We start from the raw sequence: 18,532 nt of genomic DNA, 5'->3' as shown, positions 1-18,532 counted from the left end.
AATTAATATGGTCTTTTGAATGAAAACAATTCTCAATATTAACTATTTTTATACTCTATATATATTGCATTGATATAAATAAATGACAAAATGGTAAAGTCATCCAATTCAATGTATTAATGATTTCTTAATCACCGTAAATTGAAAGTGCGTATTTAATATGAGACGGAAGTAGTATTAGTAACACAAAAAGCTAAAAGAAAATTAACTTCAAAATATATAATATTAAATTGATTGATCCCCCTTTCTTTCTCTGTCGGTCTCTTTTAGTATTTCAAGTTTAATATTCATTTTATTTTATAATAACATGAATCATATTTTTATAAACAGACATAACAATGTTTTTATGAGCAGGATTAGTAATGGTCAACTCGTAGCTTTAATTGTTGTGGGGCAAAGCCACTGCCCGCTAGCAACTATCCACTTGCACTAATAATGTATCTTCTGGTAAAGCATGTCGACATACAAAAGAATTCAAGTTTAACGTCCATTGTGTGTGTCAAATTCAATCTGTCATTCTCAACTCTCGATTTCCAACTTTTGTAATGTCTTTCTACTCCTATTTTCACCATTAAATTATTCTAAACAGCCCCTATTTTTTATTTTTATTTTTTATAATTTTTCTTTTTCCATTTACCTTTCTTGATTTTTGTTTTTTTCCCTTTTGTGATTTTTCATCAGCTCACCCATGTAGAAGCTACCTATTTTCTATTTTTCTTTTTCGAATTGGCGCGTGTATAGTTTTTTTTTTCATGATTTGGGATTTCTGTGTTGCTCATTCTTGATTATCAGCTCAATCATGTGTTAATTTCTGGGTAAATCTAATTTGTTTCTCTCTCTATACATTTCTGTTACAGTGGAATTGGTCAAATGCTCAAATCACATAATTCTCTGTGGTGTAACAAATAGATTTGCTGGAGATAAGTGTTAACATGGAGCAGTTAAAGAGAGGAATATCGAGGCAATTCTCAACAGGGCCGTTTAGGAAGAGTGGAAAATTCAGTTTCAAGAGGCAGAACTCATTGGATCCAAGGAGGAACAATTTGAGGTTCAGTTTTGGCAGGCAGTCATCGCTTGATCCAATTCGAAGAAGCCCTTCTATTGAAAATGCTGAACAAACTGTGCCAGAGAATCTTGATTCAACGATGCAGCTGTTATTCATGGCGTGTAAAGGGGATGTGAAGGGAGTTCAGGACTTGTTGGATGAAGGCATTGATGTGAACAGCATCGATTTGGACGGAAGGACTGCTCTTCATATTGCTGCCTGTGAAGGCCATGTGGAAGTTGCCAACCTATTGTTGAATAGGAAGGCTAATGTGAATGCCCGTGATCGTTGGGGTAGCACGGTAAATATCTTACTGTTTTGATTCCTTTGGTAATTATTTTGAAAGCAACATATTTTTCCTTTTGTTCTTTGGTAACTTGCTGTAGGATGTGTTTCATGAAACTGTTTTGAATTTACACTGTAGTTTCTTGAATAGCGCAGGCAGGACAGGTATGGAGTGATTGACTGAGTTGTTTAATGTTGTTTTTAAAAAGGTGAAAATGCCCGAAGAATGAAGGAGTAAAATGCTCTCATTGTACAAGAATAAGGGCGACATCCAAAATTGTAATATTCATAGGGGTATCAAGTTGTTGAGCCACACTATAAAGTTTGGGAGAGGGTGGTGGAGATGTAGGTAAGGTGAAACCTGTCTATTTTTGAGAACCAGTTGGATTTATGTCGGGACACTTAACTACAGAAGCGATTCGCCTTATAAGAAGACTGGTGGAGCAGTAAAGGGAAATGAAAAAGGGCGTACACATAATGTTCATCGACCTAGAAAAGACATAAAAGAAAGTCCCGAGAAGACTTAATAGAGATGCTTGGAGGCTACAAGTGTACTTGTGGCTTACACTAGGGCGATCAAGGACATATACGATGTAACCAACACTCGAGGAAGGACAGTGGGAGGAGACTTAGAACACATTTCAGTTGTGATCGGGTTGCACCAGTGATTAACTCTTAGCTTGTTTTGATTTGTCTTGGTGTTGGATGAATTGACGCGACAAATCCAAGTTGAGGTGCCATGGTGTATGCTATTTGCAGATGGCATAGTTCTGATTGACGAGACTCGTAGAGGAGTTAACACTAAGTTGGACGTGTGGATACAGACCTCGGAGTCTAAGGGGTTTAGGCTGAGCGGAACCAAAACATAATATTTGGAGAGCAAATTTAGTGACATAGCATATTAGGCTAGTGCGAAAGTATGGCTTCATACACATGTTATCCCAAAGAGAGTTTCAAGTATCTTAGGTTTATTAACCAAGGAGATGGGGAGATTGACGATGATGTTACACACCGTATCAGTGTTGGGTAGGTGAAATGTAGGATTGCATCAGGAGTCTTGTGGGATAAGAAGTGCCACCAAAACATAAAAGACAACTTCTATAGAGTAGTGGTTAGACCTACTGTATTGTATGAGGCAGAATATTGGCCAGTCAAAAATCTCAGGTTCAAAAATGAACGAGGATGATGCGATGGATGTATGCTCATACTAGGAGTGATAGGATTAGAAATGAAGATATACAGGACAAGTGAGAGTTGCCTCGGTGGAGGACAAGATGTGAGAAGCAAGATTGAGATGATTTGGACATGTGAAAAGGAGATGCACGGATGCTCCAATATGGAGGTGTGAGGGGTTGGCTATGGATGGTTTCAGAAGAAGTAGATGTAGGATGAAGAAGTATTACGAAGAGGTGATTAGACATGATATGATTCATTTCAACTTACCGGGGACATTCTATTAGATAGGAGGTTGTGGAGGAGATGGATTAGGGTGGAAATTTAGTAGGTAGTAGATCATTGTCTCACTTATCTTTCCTTGGTAGTTGTCGTAGTATTACTCAGAGAGTTTCTTGTCCTTTGATATCTATTATTACCTATTGTTTTTGCACTTCTATTATCGTAGTATTTTTTTGTAGTTACGTTTCTTTTTTCAGCATGCCTTGACATGCTCTCTATAATATTTTTTCATGACTTCTTTACTCATTAATTAGTTTTTCTTGAGTCGAAGGTCTAATGTAAACAATATCTCTATCTTCCAAGGTAGGGTTAAGATCTACGTACACTCTACTCTTCCTAGGCCCCACTTGTGGGATTACACTGGGCATGTTGTTATTGTTGTAAGATCTCTACCTCCCAAGGTAAGGGTTTAAAAATAACATTTGATGAGAGTTTAGGTATGAAACTCAAAAAATGGGGATACTTTACGTGTGTTTTGACTCTTAACTCTAGTAGTAAAATATAAGGAGATAGGTTGGGCTCCCAAGTTAAAACTGCTGAGAACTTTGTTGCATAAACTTGTTACTTATGAATAGGATTAGAGAAAGAAGAGATTTATGGATACAAGATGAGAAAGAACTCCATAAATGGGAATAAGTCAATCTTGTAATTTAACGAGAAAGAACATGGTAAAAATGGGAATGCATTCTTTTTCTTTCTTCTTCCTCCTTTTTTCCATTATATCCAAATACTTTACTGTTGGAGACTCTCTTCTATGAGAAAATATTTACATCCTGCTTGTTATTCTTATGATGAACAAGACTTTGTACGAGTGTTTCCTTTCCATGTATAATCAGATTTAGGTCCTGGAATATGCAAAATGCTATCATAAACTACCGACTAGAAACCAAACACAAAAGCTCATATTTTATAACAATCAAGCAATTAAAGAGTCTGGCTTTAGTAGTAATGAATATCTAAATGTAAATCTTGATGATGTATGCTATCTGAACTCATTAGCTTAAGTAACTGTGGTTCTTCCTTTTCTTTTTCCCTCCCTATGTGTACTATTTTCTTTGTCTATTCCTCCTATATTCCACAGAAATGGCTGGCTTCTCTACATCAAATAAAGAAAAGAAAAAGAAAGCTGGCTTTTCCTTTTACAGTTTTTGTTTTCTTTTCTACTTTTTTTTTCCTTACTCCATAATCTTTGACTGTTGTTTTATTAACTTTTTGAATAAATGTAATTTCTCCAAAAAAATCTAATTGAAATATAATGATTCTAAATTAGAGATTAAGGCCCTAAACTGTGGATTTCAGCAAAAAGTGTTTAAGCCTTTTCCCTTTATTTTCAAACTTTGACTGTTATAAGAGGCTGTGACAGGCGGCAGCTGATGCCAAACACTATGGTAATGCTGAAGTTTACCAAATATTGAAGGCCCGTGGAGCCAAAGTCCCGGTAAGTGGGTAGAAAGTTCTAATTAGCCTGAGGTTCCTTATGTTCTGGCACTCATAGAAGTATGTGTTATGTTACTAGAAAGTCAGAAAGACTCCAATGGCTGTAGCAAATCCACGAGAAGTTCCAGAATATGAACTAAACCCTCTGGAGCTTCAAATCCGCAAAAGTGATGGAATCTCAAAGGCAAGTGTTCTATGATTTGTTAATCAGCACTGTGATGTTTCAATTATGATCGAGTGATGAAAGCACAATTAAGTCTTAAGTTGAAATACTTACCTTCCGTTTATAATTAAAGTTGCCTGAACCAATAAATTCTTTAACCATTTTATTTCTTTCTTAGCTTCCTGAATGAAGCCATGAGACACCAGGCCCACTTTTATTACGTGTGATGCTTTTGGGGGCCTAATTTTTGAATTTATTCCCAAGAATTTGTCTACAATTTTCCTTTTTAACTTTTGACAGGGTTCATATCAAGTTGCCAAATGGAATGGAACGAAAGTTTCGGTAAAAATACTTGACAAGGATAGCTACAAAGACCCTGAAAGCATGTATGTTTCAGCTTCTCGGCAACTCCCATTTCACATGTGATGCTTATTGGAATTCTGTAGATACTCTGTGATTTTTTCTTCTGTGTCCTGTATCATGAGAGGCCTCATATCAAAATGTTTATTGGATTATGCAATACACCAGTAAAACTCCTTGTAACAGTTTAATATGGACTTCTAATTTGGATCCTCTAACCTGATGGCTTCGCTAATCAGTGTAAGAATGAGTCACATACTTCAGTTATCTTTTCTTTGAAGCTGATCTTTCTAAACAGTAAAACTTGATAGAAAGATGAACATACGCATAGTTCAGGAAAGTTCAACTGAAGTAGGATAGAAAATTGGTCATCTTCATTTTATTGTTGCCACAAGTTTTCAATTAGACTTGGAGTCGTTATGAGGAAGCAGGGTATTTGTAATTTCCATGTTTTCTTGGAGAAACATTAGGGACATTCTGAGCTTTCTCCTGGGAATAAGAAGAAGTCCTCTCTTTTTCTCAGAGGTAACTAAATCGTTAAATCGTTTGAGAGAGAATGAATAAGAAGCAAGGGATGAAGGGGAAGAGATCTTTCACTATTCGCATATGTAGCTGGACCCTTTTCCTAAGTATGAGTTGAGAGGATCAGAGGGATAAAAACCTATACTGACTCTTCTGACCTAGTCCAGGTGCGGTCAACAACCAAGCACATTTCCAACAAGTCTCTCTTCTTTTTTTGGGGGGGGGCAGACAAATAAAATGGAATCTTACTATTTATGAGCTTACCTGATTCAAAAAAGAAGTATTCTAAAAAAAAGAGAAAGGTTAGGGGGCTGAGAAGCTCTTGCTTGCTGCTTGCTGTCTACTTCGCGAGCCGAATGAGAAGTCGCACTTGAATAGGCCAGAAGGGAGGTTTAGCAGAAAGACGGATATTCCTTGCTCATTATCAGACAATCACTTATTCACAAACGTTGGCATTCCAGCCTTCCTTCTCCTTTCAGGGCCTATCCGAAAGAGAATCCAGTACTTCTTGGTCGTGAATATCTGAACTGGTTGTTTGCTGTTCAAGAATTCTTGTTTAGGCAGTTCATACCATCCATACATAGTGTTTTGATCTAAGATTTCAATCAATCCTTTGTACCGAAGTAAGGTTGACTGCGGACGATAGTTATACGTCCGCCAGCAGTCAAGGGATGGAAGGGCAGAGGCCTTTGGTGTCCCCTCCAGTCAAGAATTGGGGCCTCACAATCACTAGCCAATATGCTTTTCTCTCATGCCTTTCTTCGTTCATGGTTCGATATTCTGGTGTCCTAGGCGTAGAGGAACCACACCAATCCATCCCGAACTTGGTGGTTAAACTCTACTGCGGTGACGATACTGTAGGGGAGGTCCTGCGGAAAACAAAGGCCAGCCAATCCGATCATAAAATCAAGAAAAACCTCCCGGGTTTTAGTCGTCTTTGCTCCCTTCTACTCGTTCCACGCCCAATTTGATCAAACTCCTCTGTCTTGATTCAAGGCGAATCAGTTTGACTCAATGCTTGCACTTGGGTCTTTCTCCCCAGCTTCTTTCATATTTATATCCTCTGCAACAATTGTTGGGACGGACTTTCGTGGAAAATGAAAAAGCGCGTTACCTGGGGCCGCACGACTCAGGCAGACTCTCTACCCGTGCGCGTGCCTATTTCGCTTTAGGGGGTATCAGAGCGGAGTTTTGGGTAAAGATTCTCTTTTTCATTTTCTCCAGTAGAGGAAGGTTCTCTCTTTATTCTCTTGAGGGACATACTTGATAGGAATTTTTGATTCGTGGGACACCAGACCATTCTTATCTTATGCTCTTATGCGGAAGCAAGCCCTGTTGTTTTAAATCTTATGGACCATGTTATATATTCAGTCAATGACTGAAAAATTCGGGGAAATTCAATATTCAGGCAAAGCGAGCCACATTGTTTTCTTGCAGATTATCTTCTTCGTTCTAAAATAGACCATGTAGGCTTAAAGTCTGTTTGAATGTGGCATTCTTTGCTTTACTTAAGCAGAGGCTTAGTTTTTTCCTCTTAACAAGTATTGTGCAAAATATATAGTTCCATGAGTTTGACTTCGGATTTAATATCTAACTTTGAGTTGTTTCCACGACTGCATGCAGAAACGCTTTCAATCATGAATTAACTTTGCTAGAAAAAGTGCGGCATCCAAATGTTGTTCAGTTTGTTGGAGCAGTTACACAAAATATACCGATGATGATAGTCTCAGAGTATCATCCAAGGGTAGGCTCTGTCAATCTTTCCACACTGACCTATGACCCAACAACGTAGCTTGTTCACCTTTTTTATCAATTCAACTTATGTTAATATTCTTTATAATAATGGACACTCAACATTGGCTAAAATTTTAGCTAGCTTTGGCAATAGATTCAACTTCTTTGTTGTAGAGATCCTGAAGCTTATGGATTTTGTATGCCACTGATCTCAATTCTTACCTTAGCCTTGCAATTCTGACATTTGGCATTACATGCTTTGTGGTTTTTCAGGGTGATCTAGGTAGCCATCTTCAGAAAAAAGGGCGTCTATCTCCTTCTAAGGCGCTGAAATTTGCTCTTGATGTTGCTAGGCAAGTCAATCTTTGTCATAAAAGTGAAATGATCTCTCATGCTTGAATCAGTCCTTTGGCAATTCCTCTACTCTTTGGTGACTTGAGATTGTTTCAAACTTTCAGTTACTTCTTTTATCTAAACATATCTATGTTGTATCCTGTTGGTTGATTTTCAGGGGTATGAACTACCTTCACGAATGCAAACCAGACCCGATTATCCATTGTAATCTAACACCAAAGTAAGACAACTATATACTTTAGTTCTCTAATGCTGTTAACTGATCATTTTGATTGTACTCATTGGGATTTCCTATTGTTTTTAATATTCGGAATTTGGTAAGGTGCCAGAAATATTTTGCTTGACAATGGAGACCTCCTGAAAGTTGCCGGATTTGGTCTGATTAAATTGTCAAAAATTTCACCTGACAAAGCAAAGTTGGTGCAGCCGGATGGTGTTGACCGTTCAAGTATGTTTTTCAAACTTTGAGTATATAATATTTCCTACTCTGTAAGAAATCATTCTCATGTGGTAGTAATTTTGATAGATCAGAAACTTCTGGTGATGAGTTGGAGTATATTGTTTGCTCATTGCATGAAGCGATTCACCTTTAAGTGTTTATGTCTATTACTTTACTCATTTTCCTTTCACTTGTAGGTCCCTATGTGGCACCTGAGATTTATAAAGATGAAGTATTTGACCGGAGTGTGGACATATATTCATTTGGCATTGTACTCTATGAGGTATGATTTCTTTTTGTCAGATACTTCAATTGATGATGTAGCTTAATTCAAAGATAATGTAGACTTCTTGATTTCCCATTTCGGTGCAATACTTGGTGATACTTGGATGATCTTATCCTCTTAAAATGCAATTCTGTCTCTTTTTATCCTGATATCAGCCTATCAGATTCTGGAAGCGTGAAATGGCTTATGGCTCTTATCTTTCTGCTCTTCACAATCTATTTATTTTACTTTGTGGGGCTCAGATGCTGGAGGGAACACCACCTTTTAATACCAAGTCTCCTCAAGAGGCTGCTAGATTGATGTGCTTAGAAGGCCAAAGACCAGCATTCAAATCGAAATCTAAATATCCTCCAGAGCTTAGAGAGTAAGCCAGCCATTATTATGTTGGTTATCTTTCCTTGGGATATAATTACATGCTGTGCAGTTCATATGTGCTATATATTAGCTACATATTTTGCAAGTTTAGTATGATCTTCTATTGTTTACTGCTAGCCATTGAATTGTGTCGTGAATTCTTTTTGAAAGGCCTCAGAGATGATTTCCATTCTGTTGCTTTGGTTTTCTTTCTTAATAATATATGTATGTTTTCAATTTCTTCAGCTATAGGCTTTTTCTTGGCTTGGTGATTTAGTACAAACTCTAGCCATGTGCAACTCAACTTGCATGCTGTTAAGGTCATGTCATTTCCAACAATTTCTAGTACCTTTTTTGTCAGATCCTTCTAGACCTTGAGCATTTCATGCTCATCTTTTGATATCCATCTCTAAAGGCAGCTTGGTGCATAAAGCATCCCCGTTAGCAGGGTCCAGGGAAGGGCCGCACCCAAGGGTACCTAAGAATAATTTTTTCCACTGAAATGAACACCGAAGGATTCAAAGTGATGTGAATTCATGCTTTTGAATAGATATGGAAACTAGAAAGACTCAAGAAAACAACTAAAATGACCAAGAACAAAAGTCCTAGGTGTTAGGACTGATTGTCGACGAACAGTCAACAAAAACCAAGATTTTCAAGAAAAAATTGAAAGGAACCATTGATGGACTCTATGAAACAAGACAGCCAAGAGAAGACTCTAATACCATGTCAATTTTCTGTTGAATGCCTCTCAAAGTGAGAGTCTTTCCTATATATAGAGTATATACGTTACACATCTCTAAAGACCCGTCATTCCTATCCCTAAAGATCAACTATTCTATCCCTCTAAATCTGCCATTCAAATCCCTCTAAATCTGCTTTTATATCACAATATTTATTCTCTATGATTACTACAACAAATCTCTATAATTACACTCATTTACAATACTATATAGTTACATTAATATATATAATCATTCACTATTAAGTCATGATTTGTGAGCTATCCATCATGCTAACATTTCTGGAAACTCGAAATTTGTTAGAACATGGATCATAGCAAACAAAACCTTTCTGTGAAGTGCTATAACCCATAAAAGCACATTTAGTAGATTGAACATAAAGTTTATTGTGCTGAGAAGGAGGCAGATGCACAAAACAAACACAACCAAATGTATGAAAATTATCATAGCTAGGATTTTGATTATAAAGACGATAATATGGAGACTCAAGATTTAGCACTTTAGATGGTGGTCTATTAATTAAATAGACAGCAGTAGACAAAGCTTCCACCCAAAATTTGGATGGGATAGAGGACTCAATCAATAAATTACGAGTGACATCTAAAAGATGATGATTTTTATGCTCAGCAACCCCATTTTACTGTGGCGTATATGGGCAAGAGCGTTGTGAGACAATTCCTTTCTCAAGGAAGAAATTTTTGTATTCATAAGACATATTCTCCACCAGAATCAGATCTTAATAATTTGATGCATGTAGAAAATTGAGTCTTAATGTAAGCCAAAAATGTCTTGAACATGGAAAATACCTCAGATTTGGACCAAAGAAAATACACCCATGTAAACCGACTATAATCATCTATGAATGTCACAAATTACTTGAAATGAGCATGAGAAACAATTGGTGAAATGCCCCAAACATCACTATGAATGACATCAAAACACTTTGTAGCACGACTACCAAAATTAGGAAAAGGAAGAGTAAGAAGCAAGATCATGTGCTAAAATCTTCAACAGAAACTGAATATTGATCCATGTCTACTGCTTGCTCCGAGGTTGTATGGCTTCGTGGAGTACTTGCTGAAATTGGATTTCCTCAATCTAATCCTACTCCTTTCCACGCTGACAATACAAGTGCTATTCAGATTGCTACTAATCCAGTTTATCATGAGAGGACCAAGCACATCTAAGTAGATTGTCATTATATACGAAAAGTTGTAGATAAAGGAGTCATTTCTCTTCCACACTTGTCCATTGATCTTCAAATAGATGATGCATTTACAAAATTCATGGCACGACAGCGCCATCAGTTTCTAGTAGACAAATTGATGCTTCTTGATCCACCGGCATCAATTTGAGGTGGGATGTTAGCATGATGGACAACTCACAAATCATGACTTAATAGTGAATGATTGTATATATTAATGTAACTATATAGTGTTGTAAATGAGTGTAATTATAGAGATCTGTTGTAGTAATCATAAAGAATAAATATTGTGATATAAAAGCAGATTTAGAGGGATATAATAGCTGATCTTTAGGGATAGGAATGACAGATCTTTTAAGGATGTGTAATGTGTATACTCTGTATATAAAGGAAAGACTCTCACTTTGAGAGGCATTCAGCAGAAAATTGACACCTAAATGCAAGCATTAGTGACTGCTTTCACGACTCGAACTTGTTGGGAAAAAGACAACAAACAACTTAAAGAACAGACGCTGAAAGTAAGAGGTCTGAATATTTGCCGAAACTCAGCTTTTCTGTGTATTAAAAACAAAGGGAGATACGGCCTTTATATAGGCTTAAAAAATAAAGAAACCTCTAAGTCACTAAGTTAACCACTACTCCACTAACTAAGCAACAACTATCAAATATCAGTGAAATAAAAGAAATACTGCAGCATGACTGCTAACAGCCCAAGAAAATAGGAAACTACTAACAATTTAAATTTGACTAGGCCATACTTTGAATCAGTCTTCAATACTCCACCTTAATTCAAAGTTACAGACACCAAGCAAAGCCTTTAAATAGATAAACTTGTCTGCTGTCAAAGACTTTGTCAGTATATCAGCTAATTGCTTATGAGTGCTTCAATATTATTTCCTCTTTTGCTACCAAATCACGAATGAAATGGAAGCATACATCAATGTGCTTAGTTCTGCTGTGAAAACTTGGGTTCTTTGTCATGGCGATCGATGCTTTGTTGTCACAGTATATCTCTGTTGCACTTTCTTGCTTATGCTGAAGTTCTGCTAACATCCTTCTAAGCCATATGGATTGACAAGCTGCTGAAGTTGCTGCAATGTACTCGGCTTCTGAGGTTGACAACGTTGTTGTAGCTTGCTTCTTTGAACTCCAAGTCACCATACCTGAACCTAGAGTGAAAACATGAGCTGAAATGCTCCATCTATCATCCAACGAACCAGCACAGTCACTATCAGTGAACCCACATAATCTGAAATTGGAAACTTGTGAGTACCAAATCTCATAGTCCATAGTTCCAGCGATATAATGCAAAACTCTTTTTGCTGCTCCAAAATGAACCTTTGAAGGTTGTTGCATAAACCTGGAAATGACACCAACAGCAGGGCAAGTGTGCGTTAGGTAAATCAATCCTCCAATTAGGCTTCTGAAACTTCTAGCATCATCCATCTTTGCTCCGTCATTAAGCTGCAATTTTTCACCAACATTCATAGATGTAGCTGCAGGCTTGCAATTGAGCAAACCAAATTTAATGAGAAGGTCCCTGGCATATTTCGTTTGTGACAGAAATATTCCATCTTCAGCTTGATGGACTTCAAGGGCAAGAAAATAATGTAATAAACCCATATTTGACATCTCAAACTCATTCCTCATTTGAGAATTGAATTCATCCACAAGAGAAGTAGAAGAGCTAGTATAAATGATATCATCAACGTAAAGGCAAACAATGATGAAATCATTACCTTTCTTCTTTACATATAATGTGGGTTCATGCTCACTTCTCATATGTCCCTTTGTCTGAAAATACCCATCGATTTTTCTATACCACGCTCGAGGGGCTTGCATCAAACCATATAATGCCATTTTTAGACCTCTTCTTGTAAGTCTCCATTGAGAAATGCCGACTTGACATCAAATTGATAAACTAGCCATTGTGACTGCAGCCAATGCTAGAACAAGTCTTAACTGTTTCAAATCGAGCGAATGGAGAAAATATTTCTTCAAAATCAATACCATATTGCTGCGTATATCCTTTTGCCACAAGATGAGCTTTATGCTTCTCTAGGCTCCCATCTGCTGCAAACTTTTTCTTGAAGACCCACTTCAAGCCAATTACATTTTTGTCTTCTGGTAATTCCACCATCTCCCATGTGCCATTCTTTTTGATAGAATTCATCTTTTCTAGCATCGCACTCCGCCCTCTTCCTTTTCAGCTGCTTCTCCATAATGTGTAGGATATGAAAGAACAAAAGAAAATTGACAAGATGTATACATGTTATTAGCATACTTGGGATTCGTCTTTGTAAGCCTTGTTGATCTTCTTAATGGAATTGGCTCATCTGGAGACTCATCAAGAGTTGTAGATGAAGAGTTTCTGCTCGGTGAAGCTGAAGAAGATTAATTCAGGGAAGTTGTAGAAGAACTCGCTGCTGTAGCTGTAGAAGTTGGCTGTTGAATTTCATCACAAGTGATTTTAAGTCGGCATAGGAATCTGCTCTTGCCGAGATGAGAATGTTGAGATGGATGTGTGGGCATACCAGGAGCGACAGGATTAGAAATGAGGCTATTCGAGATAAGGTAGGAGTGGCCTCGGTGGAAGACAAGATGCGTGAAACGCGATTGAGATGGTTTGGGCATGTGAAGAGAAGAGTCCCAGATGCACCAGTGCGGAGATGTGAGAGGTTGGCCATGGATGGTTTCAGAAGAGGTAGGGGTAGGCTGAAGAAATATTGGGGAGAGGTGATCAGACAGGACATGGCGCATTTACGACTTACCGAGGACATGACCTTAGATAGGAGGGTGTGGAGGACACACATTAGGGTAGAAGGCTAGTACATAGTGGCATTACTCCCCCTTATCCGTAGGCGTATTAATGCACTATGATTTCTTGTACTCTGATTTATGTTATTTATGTTATGTATGTTATGTTATCTTATGTTATTTATGGTATTTATGTTATTATCTAACAATATCTACTGTTTTTTTTGGTGCATTGATTATACTATTGTTTGGACCGCTTTCGTTAGCTACTTACCTACTTTTAATATTTTTAATATTCTTGTCTGACTTTTTTTCTATGTTTCTATTGAGCCGAGGGCCTTTCGGAAACAGCCGTCCTACATTGGTAGGAGTCAGGTCTGCGTACACTTTACCCTCCCCAGACCCCACGATGTGGAATTTCACTGGGTTGTTGTTGTTGTTGTTGTATAGGAATCTGCTCTTGCATCTTACCATTGCTTCCACTCCAATTCGAGCATTCAATTTCATCAAATACTACATCCCTTCTGATTAAAATGTTTCTACTAAGGGGGTTATACAATCTATATGCTTTGGATTGTGTACAATAACCAATAAAAATGCACTTTTCAGATTTTCCATCCAAGTTATGACGAAATTGGGAATTTACCAAAGCATAAGCAAAACCACCAAAAATTCTTAAATAGCTTACAAATGGCTCTTTACCCCGCCAAGCTTCAAATGGAGTTTGATTCATAACAGTCTTTGTGGGAGACAGATTCAAGAAATTGACTGATGTCGCCATAGCTTCAGCCCAAAAATGATTCAGATGTCCCTTTGCTTGCAACATGCTTCTTTCCATCTCCACAACAGTGCGATTTTTTCCGCTTAGCAACACCATTTTTCTCTAGAGTATAAGGTGTTGTTAGCTCCCTGTGGATGCCACTTTCTTCACAAAAGAGATTAAATTCCTTGGACAAGAACTCGCCGCCTCTATCAGTGTCAAAGGTTTTGATGGACAGACCACTTTGTTTCTCAACCTTGGATTTGAATTGCTTGAATTTCTTAAATGTTTCTAATTTGCTTTCCAAAAAATAGACCCAACTCATGCGACTATAATCATCAGTAAAGAGTAGAAAATAACGATTCCCACCAAATGATGTAGTATGCATAGATCCACATAAATCAGCATGTATTAATTCAAGACACTTTGAAGCCCTCCAAGCCTTTCCAACAGGAAAACACTTTCTAGTTTGTTTTCCATAAATGCACTCTTTACACAATTCAATAGAATCAATTTTTGGCAGTCCAAGAACCATACCTTTGTCAACTAGTAATTTAATGCCCTTTATGTTGAGGTGATCGTACCTCAAATGCCACAACTTTGAGTCATCCTTTGCACTTGTAGCAAGGGCAAAATTTTCCATATTAGAAACATCCAGTGAAAACATCTTGTTTGGTGTCATGATGATGCGAACCTTTTTACCCGACTTCTTGTTTGTAATGACACAAGCATCGCCATCAAACCAAAGAGAATGCCCATCAGTCATTAGTTGTCCAACACTCAACAAATTTTATCCTAAATCAGGTACAAATTGGACATTATCTAACATTTTTACTTTGTCGTGGCTAGTATCGACACCCACAGTGCCTTTTCCTTCAACCTGCATCTCTTTTGTGTTGCCAAGCTGCACCTTTTTCTTTTGCTTCTCATCTAGCTCCTTGAACAAAGATTTAGCGCCTGTCATATGTTTTGAATAGCCACTATCTGCAAACCATAAATCACTTGTCTTATGGTTTGTGTCAACGCAAGCCATAAAGAGATAATTCTCTTCCTCATTTTCTCCTGCTGCAAAATTTATTTTCTGGTCTTTATACCAGCAATCAGCCCTTATATGCCAGTAGCGCTAACAGTGATGACATTGAATGCCATTTTTTGTGTTACCTTGCTCATTGAACTGCTTGTGCCTATCATTCCTTCCTCTGCCTCTTCCATAACCACGACCTCGGCCACCACGGAATCCTCTTCTGCCTCGACCTCTGCTTGTTGCACCATTGATTTCTCCATATTTAGTTGCTGCATTTTTCACCTGGAATGCCTTCTTTTCGTTCTTTTCTGTAGATCGATTGAGTCTCGCCTTATTAGCTTGAAGAGACCCCATCAATTTATCAAAGGAAAATACTGAAAGATCCTTAGACTCTTCTATAGCAGCAACTACATGATCAAATTTTGAAGTCAAGCTTTGCAGTATCTTTTCCACAATGGTCTGGTCAGTAACTTTCTCGCCATAGGATCACATTTTGCTGACAATTGACACTGCTCTGGACTAAAATCATCAATAGATTCTCCACTTTACATCATCAAGGTTTCAAAGTCACGCCGAAGTGATTGCAATCTCACCACAATGCCTTTGAATCACCTTGAAACAACTCCTGTAGAATGGACCAAGCTTGCTTTGATGTGGTTGCTGCCGCGATTCGTGTAAAAACATTGTCATGGACAGCTTGCTGGATAAACACCAGCGCCTTAGCATCTTTTTTCTTGTTGTTTCTCAGTGTATCTCCTTCGTCAGGATCTGCAGATCCACTTTTTACCAAGTCCCAAAGATTTTGGGATTTGAGTTTAGTTTTCATACAAATACTCAAGAATTCGTAACTTTCTCCCGTGAAGATAGGAATGAGTGGTTGCGTCAGACCAGATGAATTGCTGCTACTTTCCATGACTCTGATACCAGATATGTTGAGAAAAAGACAGCAAACAACTTAAAGAACAGAGGCTGAAAGTAAGAGGTCTGAATATTTGCTGAAACTCAGCTTTTCTGTGTATTAAAAACAAAGGAAGATAGAATCTTTATATAGGCTTACAAAATAAAGAAACCTCTAAGTCACTAAGTTAACCACTACTCCACTAACTAAGCAACAACTATCCAATATCAGTAAAATAAAAGAAATACTGCAGCATGACTGCTAACAGCCCAAGAAAATAGGAAACTACTAACAATTTAAATTTGACTAGGTCATACTTTGAATCAGTCTTAACTAGAACTTATGACCTATAGGTCACATGAAGACTTTGTTGTGTGCATGACCTCATTTATGCTCAACTTAAGAGTTCCGTAGTAAGCTTTTGATAATTGACAATCATTGGGTAATTGGAGTTTTAGATGTACTCCCAGATGAGTTACCACCTCTAGGCCCCTCAGGCAGGACTAGATGGCTCTCCCAGTGCACCATTATCTTATTAGCTTTGCATTCAATATTAATACTTGTGTTCCCTCTTGACTTCTGCTCAATGTATTGTATTTCTAGGTTGATTGAAGAATGTTGGGATCCAGAAGCTTTTGTACGGCCAACATTTTCTGAGGTCCTTGTGCGGATGAATAAAATATTTGCTAACTGCTCGAAACAAGGATGGTTGAAAGATACTTTTAAACTTCCTTGGTAATGGTTCTACTGCACTATTCATCATCTATTCTAGAAATTCAACATTTGTTTATATTATGAATGAGAGCGTTGAACTAAGAAAAGATTGTCCTTGATAATTTTGCAAAACTGGGGAATTGTGCCATGTATGTGTTAGAAGCATAAGATAGCATGCTAGGTCTCTCTCCCTAATGTACTCACAAACATGAGCAGGCGCACACATAGAGTTACTCAATTGATCATGCCAGTGAGACCCATAAACATATCTATGGAAAAAGCATAAGTGACTTGATAGCTGCTCAGATGATAAAATAGAGCAAAGGCGCACTCATGCTTTATATATGATAATGGATGTTTATAAGCTTCTTGTACTTTTAGTCAAGAACTCGTCACATCAACAAAAACCTACATTGCTTTAGTATCATGTTATCAGGTACCAGTATAATTGTTCTGCAAGTATATTCAGGTGGTGGCCAGGTCAAATTTGTGATACCAGATTTCTTGTTAGCTTTTTATTCCCATTTTTTTTCTCCTTAGCACAATATCAACTATGTTTGACGAGCCAGTAAGAATATTTTACAAGATTGGTTTTCCATTGCAAGGATTATTTGCAAGATGATTATAACTTTAGCAAGTTGGTCTATTTCTGCTAATGCAACAATCTTTGGTGCAGGTTGTAATTGTGTATAAAAGTGTCAAGAACATGGACAATAATTGGAGTTAACGGAGTTTATCAGCGGAAGATTCTCGTGGAGCTTTCCACTTATGATAAACCTAATAGGCAACCTTCTATTCACAAGATCTTTGAAAAATTTATATTGTGGTTAACCAAATAAAAGGCATATTTGCAGGGTGAATGAGATGGGATTGCCATTTAATGTTGGCTCTCCATGTTTGTTTTCTCCTGTTCTCAGTAAGTTTGAAATCCACTTTATGTCATGTGAAGTGTGTTTATTAAATCTATAGTATTTGAACATGGGTGAACCAAATGTATTTTGCTTTACAAGGGGAAAACAAAAAGGTTATATAAGAAAGGACTAGATACTTCTAGATATCAATCTCTCTATGCTTCTTATTTTCCTTTTCTTGTTAGATTTTTGTCTACTATCCAGAATTTCTAATACTGTTTTATTTGTTCAAATATTTTGATGATGTTTTTTCCTTTTCTCTGGTTTCCCACTAATTGGCTTCCTTCAGCACAGCAATAAAATGGAAGTAGCTCGTCTGACTTCACTTTTAGAAGAAGAGACGAAACAAGGCATTCATCCAGTTTTATGTTTAACGAACAGTACAATTCCCTTTTCTCTTGTCCAATGTTTGAAATAAAGTGTTCACCTTCAACTCCATAAAATAAATATTCAAATTTACCCGAACTATCGACTCCCACTCTACTTTGCCTTATGTCTCATGATATTGTAAAAATAAAATAACTAGCTACATTTTCTCTTAAAGATTTCTTTTTTAGAACTTCAGTTTATAAGTACCTAACTTTTAGGATTTTAAAATTATTTTTATTAGAGTTTTGTGTGGCTTGAATTTATGAGTTAGTTTCTTTTTGTTGGTTATTTGATTTTTAATTATAAATTTAGTAGTGTTATGAAACTATATAAAACAATAAGAAGAATAAAGTAGGGAGGAGAGATAAGACTTCTTATTCCTCTTGAGAGATATTTTAGAGTGTATTACAATGAAGGAAAATTCTTTTATTTATGGAGGAAAACTGACTTGGTCCCTAAGTAGGATTTTTATTTTTTCTTCAAATGAATCTACAAAATAGATATTCACTATAATACAAATATGTTTATACCACTCCCCCTTGGATGTCTATTTGACAGATTATATGCTTCGTTAAAACCTTACTAAAAAAATCTAGTGGAAAAAAATTCTAGTGAAGAAACAAGAGTACACATCTAATAATATGCATTTAGGATGCCTCATTAAAAATCTTACAAGGAAAATCCATTGGGATAAAACCTTATGAGGGAAAAAGAGTCC

The 18,532-nt window shown here is 37.1% G+C and overlaps 1 protein-coding gene across 6 annotated transcripts; it reads left to right on the top strand.

The window, feature by feature from the left end:
• Positions 1-462: 462 nt before the first annotated feature.
• LOC129871078 (integrin-linked protein kinase 1-like) lies at positions 463-17,612 on the top strand. Of its 6 annotated transcripts, none has more exons than XM_055945944.1 (13): positions 463-542; positions 858-1,346; positions 4,149-4,223; positions 4,302-4,406; positions 4,686-4,771; positions 6,891-7,011; positions 7,275-7,354; positions 7,513-7,575; positions 7,685-7,803; positions 7,992-8,077; positions 8,323-8,444; positions 16,424-16,555; positions 17,211-17,612. In XM_055945944.1, the coding sequence occupies exons 2-13, from the start codon at positions 933-935 to the stop codon at positions 17,215-17,217; spliced, it is 1,410 nt and encodes a 469-aa protein (XP_055801919.1). In that variant the 5' UTR covers positions 463-542; positions 858-932; the 3' UTR covers positions 17,218-17,612. The 6 variants fall into 6 exon arrangements, with proteins under 6 accessions (XP_055801919.1, XP_055801922.1, XP_055801921.1 ...); XM_055945942.1 differs by lacking the exon at positions 463-542 and adding an exon at positions 642-815 and having other exon boundaries at positions 910-1,346; XM_055945945.1 differs by lacking the exon at positions 463-542 and adding an exon at positions 645-735.
• Positions 17,613-18,532: the final 920 nt, after the last annotated feature.

This window comes from Solanum dulcamara, chromosome 10 (assembly GCF_947179165.1).
Source record: "Solanum dulcamara chromosome 10, daSolDulc1.2, whole genome shotgun sequence".
Lineage (NCBI taxonomy): Eukaryota > Viridiplantae > Streptophyta > Magnoliopsida > Solanales > Solanaceae > Solanum > Solanum dulcamara.
The sequence above is the reverse complement of the archived record's forward strand: the minus strand, read 5'-3'. Positions and strand labels throughout refer to the sequence as shown.

Coding starts and splice junctions, on each gene's coding strand:
- LOC129871078 (XM_055945944.1), top strand. CDS start 933: ATGGAGCAGTTAAAGAGAGGAATATCGAGGCAATTCTCAACAGGGCCG. Junction 4,772..6,890: donor TACAAAGACCCTGAAAGCAT/GTATGTTTCAGC, acceptor GACTGCATGCAG/AAACGCTTTCAATCATGAAT. Junction 7,012..7,274: donor TCTCAGAGTATCATCCAAGG/GTAGGCTCTGTC, acceptor GTGGTTTTTCAG/GGTGATCTAGGTAGCCATCT.